This window comes from Populus trichocarpa, chromosome 16 (assembly GCF_000002775.5).
Source record: "Populus trichocarpa isolate Nisqually-1 chromosome 16, P.trichocarpa_v4.1, whole genome shotgun sequence".
Classification (NCBI taxonomy): Eukaryota; Viridiplantae; Streptophyta; class Magnoliopsida; order Malpighiales; family Salicaceae; genus Populus; species Populus trichocarpa.
Window position 1 is genome coordinate 11,004,495 of NC_037300.2, and position 5,163 is coordinate 11,009,657.

General features: G+C 42.0%; 1 protein-coding gene across 1 annotated transcript; it reads right to left on the minus strand.

The window, feature by feature from the left end:
* Positions 1-2,092: 2,092 nt before the first annotated feature.
* LOC112324484 (uncharacterized) lies at positions 2,093-4,789 on the minus strand. The gene is made up of 5 exons (XM_024587424.1): positions 4,291-4,789; positions 3,839-4,224; positions 3,300-3,664; positions 2,400-3,188; positions 2,093-2,306 (listed from the first exon to the last, which is right to left on the minus strand). The coding sequence occupies exons 1-5, from the start codon at positions 4,787-4,789 to the stop codon at positions 2,093-2,095; spliced, it is 2,253 nt and encodes a 750-aa protein (XP_024443192.1).
* Positions 4,790-5,163: the final 374 nt, after the last annotated feature.

Here is a 5,163-nt window from a genome sequence, read left to right on the forward strand (position 1 = left end):
ATATCGATGTTCCCGAATGTAAAACACCGATAACTAGGATCCTAAAAATTCAGTAGGGCTTTGATTGCTGCTAACTCTTGGAAAGATAGGTATTTAGTCATGATTTCAGTTCAAAAACCTGGATTGATGAATTTAACATTATTAATCTTGATGCAAATGGAAGTAAGATATATATCCTAAGGACAAGCTCTATTTATTAAGTGAGAATGGGTAGGTTTTTTATCTGTTCTTGAAGGGATCTCATATTTTCCCAGTGATGATCTTTGTAAAGACAGTATGGGGGTGTTGCAAGAAACAGTTAAGGCACGTATGCCCACCATTACCAAACAGGCACTCAGATATGAGTTGCGTGTTTCACACATCTGAACCCTGACCAATAATCATAGGGAAAATCGCTAATACCCCACCTAACTTAGAGGCTTGTGTGTGCTTCCATAAAATTAAAGTGTGTGATGCATGAGGCAGTTCTATACAATGCATGAACAAATATGTACAAAAATTAAAGCGTGAACAAATATGTACAAAATTTAAAGCGTGTATGAAAATAAATAAAATAAGCATATTAACAGAAAACATGCAAACCAAACAAAACACGATTATCAGAAAAAAAACAAAGCTTAATCCACAAGGTCCCCAGTAGAGTCGCCAATCTGTCGCACGTGTGCGGCGTCTTATGGCGATTTTTGTTCATTTGGTTGTTTGATCTTGGGAGTCGCCACCTAGTATTTCATTGAGGGTTACTAGGAAACCCAAACGTACTGGTCTTTATCAGAGATTCGAGGGTAAGGAACTGGTTGTGGTTAGGGAAGGTATTAACACCCCTAACACACCCTACCTGAGATAAGCTGCTTTGTGCTTTGTCTTTTCATCGGAGATTAGGAATACAACTTACATGTAAGTTCATAAGCCTTAACCGTGAACAAATCAAAATATTAAATTCTTCTTTTGGCTTTGTTTTTTTATCATAAAAAGTTGTTTTATCATAAAAAAAACATCCATAAAAAATATATATATACAAACACACACATTCACTTTTACTATATTTTACACATATAATTACATGTTACAAAATAATAAAAATTCAAAATAAATCAAATACAATTAAAAAATTACAAAATAAACCCAAAAAATATACATGAATTACAGGGAAGGCCTTCTAGGACTGCAGGAACAGTGGCGGCGCGTCTTCTCCACGCACCGCCACCACTAGCGGTGCGTGGGTTCACGCGCCGCTGCAAGAAAACAAGAGGATCTGGAAAAACTTTCTTCCATCTTCCTTTCCTAGCCGGTGGTGACTTGCAAAATACCAAAAAACACAACAAAGCAGTTGATTTTAATTTTATTTTCTCCTTCTCGAATCTAATTCTTTCTCCTTCTCAGATCTATCCCATTTCTATTTTCTCTCTTCTAATCGGTTCATTTAATTTCTGCTGGTGGCAGATCTTGCGGTTGGATCTGGTGGTGGTCGTGGTAGTGGACGGATATGCCAATGCTTGAAGGTCTCGGCGTGGAGGAGAATGGAGTGTTTCCTGGGCGCGGGGAATAGCTGTGGGTCTGTGGGCACCGTCGTGTGTTGGTTGCTGCTGGAGGACGGTTGCAAAAGACGAAGAAGAGAGTGTTGCCCGGGCGCTGTCGTGTGTGGGCTATTGGCTCACTGGTAAGGACGGCGCTGTTGTGGCTGGCGGTGTGTTATGGGTGAAACACTTAGGGTGCCTACCTGTATAGGGCTTAGTGGAGGAGGGGAATGACTGGCTGGTGAAGGGTATAGACTGGCGTTAGGTGTTTCAGTGTTTAGTCGTGGTGGCTGTGAGGGATGAGTCACAGAGGATGAAGGAAGAGTAGAGTCCCTGACTTCAAGGAATGTCATTCGTATTTCATTTCATTTCTTGATCCCATTCATGCATTCTGTTGCACCTTTATAACTGAATGAAAAACTCTACCATCCCACACCTACAAGCGTGTGGCGTGTTCTTAATATTGGCACCATAACGAACTAAGTGAAACGGTGTGTTTAGGGAATTAAGTAAAACGGTGCGTAATGGAAAGTAATTAATTTGAATTCAAATCAGAATTCTTCCTCTCCCTCTTTCGCTCAAATCAGAATTCTTCCTCTCCCTCTTTCGCTGATAACAATTGCCCCCCCCTCAAACCCAACCTTGTCCTCAAGGTTGAATGTTGGAAACCTCAGCTTCAACTCATCAGTGAATTCCCACGTTGCATCAGCTGGTGGTAACCCTTCCCAATGTATGAGCACTTGAGTGGCAGCCTGGTTGTTACGCCTGGTCATACGTCTTTCCAGTATGGCTCTGGGTTGCAAGGAAGGACCATAATTGATAACTGGAAGGGATCTCTACACAATTTGGTTTCCTACATGCTTCTTGAGCTGGGAAACGTGGAACACGGGGTGGATCATGGAAGAAGTTGGCAGATCAAGCTTATAGGCTACAGTCCCCACTTTGGCGATCACCTGGTAAGGGCCATAATATTTTGCAGCTAACTTTTGTGATGATCTGCGTGAAATAGATTGTTGTCTATATGGCTGTAGTTTTAGGTAAACATAGTCCTTGACCTCAAAACTCATGTCGCTCCGCTTCTTATTTGCACTGATAATCATCCTGTTCTGAGCAACTTGCAGATGTCCTCTAACTCGGTTAATCACCTCTTCTTTAGTGCTTAGGTATTCATCTACTGAGGCTACTGTTGAATCCCTAGGAAAGTATGGGATGTGTATGGAAGGAGGGAACCCGTAAACTATTTCGTAAGGGGTCATTTTGGTGGCCGAGTGGTAAATGGTATTATACCACCACTCAACTAGAGGTAGCCACCGTGCCCATTGATTTGGAATATCCCCTGTCATGCATCTCAAGTAGTGCTTAATGCTTTTGTTAACTATCTCTGTTTGACCGTCTGTCTGTGGGTGATAAGCTGTAGAATAGTGTAGATTCACCCCTTGAATACTGAACAATTCTTTCCAAAATCTGCTGAGGAACACCGGGTCTCTGTCACTGGTGATAGAAGCAGGTAGCCCATGGAGTTTGTACACATTTTCCATAAAAACTTTGGCAACCATAGGGGCAGAATACGGGTGACTTAGTGCCATGCAATGAGCATACTTACTGAATCGATCCACCACAACCATAATGACCTCTTTTCCCTCCGATTTAGGCAGACCATCTATGAAATCCATGCTGATGTCAATGAAGGGTGCGAATGGAATTGGTAGTGGCTGTAGAAGTCCTGGGCTGGCCATGTTTTCATGCTTATTTCTTTGGCAGACATTGCATTCCCTGATGTATTACCTTATCTGCTTCTGCTGCCCCTTCCAGTAGAATAAGCTCCCTACTGTCTTAGTAGTTACAGTCATTCCTGAGTGCCCCTCCGTGACTGAATTGTGAAACATAGCTATAAGTTTAATTCGTAGCTCATCGTTGTTACCTATCACCACCTTCCCCTTCCTGTTAAGATGGTCGTTCACCCACATGTAATGTGGATGAGAAGCTGTCGACTGTTGTAGATCCTTAATGATATGCTTAATGGCGGAATCATTGGTATAAGACTGTCTGATCTCCTCCATTAAACTAGTAGAAATAGTGGAAGTTGTCATAGCATATAGGTCCTTGCTTGGAATCCTAGATAAGGCATCGACAAGGACATTCTTCTTCCCCTGCTTATATTCAATGTCATAATCATACCCCAACATTTTAACTAACCATAAATGTTGAGCTGGAGTTGTCAACTTCTAGTGTAAGAGGTACTTGAGGCTGATGTGGTCTGTCCGAATGTGGAAGTGTCATCCCCACAAATAATGTTTCCATTTGTTGACTGCATGTATAATCGCCATCATTTCCCTCTCATAGACAGATAAGCTTTGTTGTTTCGGTCCCAGACATTTGCTTATGAAAGCAATGGGATGTCCTTCTTGCATTAGAACTGCACCTATTCCTGCCTTGGATGCATCTGTTTCCACTACGAATAGCTTGTTAAAATCTGGTAAAGCTAAGACCGGAGCACTTGTCATTAAGCTCTTCAAGAGGGTAAACGCTTGTGCAGCTTCTTCATTCCACCCCATGGCTCCCTTTTTCAACAGAGAAGTAAGTGGCTTAGAAATGCTCCTATAACCCTTAACAAATCTTCGATAATATCCCGTCAGTCCCAAAAACCCCATTAGCTGTTTTAGACTTAGAGGAATCGGCCAATCTGAAATGGCCTGTATCTTAAGAGGGTCTGTTGCCACACCTTACGCTGAAATAATGTGGCCCAAATATTCCACTTGACTTTTGCTGAAAAAACATTTGTTAGCCTTGGCTACTAACTGATGCCCTCTCAATATTTCCAGGACTATCTTGAGGTGCTTATAATGATCGGTTAAGGTGCGACTATAAACTAAAATGTCATCGAAAAATACCAGAATAAACTTCCTTAAATGATCCCTGAAAACCTCATTCATGAGGCTTTGGAAGGTAGCTGGGGCATTGGTTAGGTCGAACGGCATGACTAGGAATTCGTAATGGGCACTGTGAGTCCTGAAGGCTATCTTAAACTCTTCCCCTGCAGTCATTCTAATTTGGTGATACCCTGACCTAAGGTCGATCTTAGAGAATGTTGTTGCTCCCACTAATTCCTCCAACAGTTCTTCAATCATTGGAATGGGGTATTTTTCCTTGATGGTAAGCTTGTTCAGTGCCCTGTAGTCCACACAAAATCTCCAGGTGGCATCTTTCTTCTTAACTAGAATTACGGGGGATGCAAAAGGACTGTTACTAGTCCTGATAATCCTAGCCTCGAGCATTTCTTTTACCATCCTCTCTAGGATATCCTTCTGTAGTCCTGAGTAGCGATAAGGTCTCAAATTGATCGCTTCACTTCCAGCCTTAAGAGGAATTCTATGATCGTGAGTTCTAGGTGGTGGCAGTCTACTAGGCTCCTAGAATAAATCCTGGTATGACTGGAGTAGATGCTGCAGATGATTATCCTTGATGTCCTCGAACTGAGAACCTTGTGTTACCGAGTCTGTTGCCTTCCCTTTTTCTTCCTCTGATGTGCTTAGACTACATAAGAAGTAACCAGCCACTTGTTTGTGATTACCCACTAAAGAACTCAACTATTTCAATTCAATAGTTTGGAACTTGGGTGGATTTTCTCCCTTGAGTAAGATCCTCTGCC

Bases quoted from the DNA above. Each gene is read 5' to 3' on its own strand.
- LOC112324484 (XM_024587424.1), bottom strand. From the start codon at position 4,789: ATGCTCGAGGCTAGGATTATCAGGACTAGTAACAGTCCTTTTGCATCC. The intron at 4,225-4,290 runs GTTTTTTCAGCA...GTGTGGCAACAG, and splicing joins AGTAGCCAAGGCTAACAAAT to ACCCTCTTAAGATACAGGCC. The intron at 3,665-3,838 runs GCGATTATACAT...GAATATAAGCAG, and splicing joins TCTATGAGAGGGAAATGATG to GGGAAGAAGAATGTCCTTGT.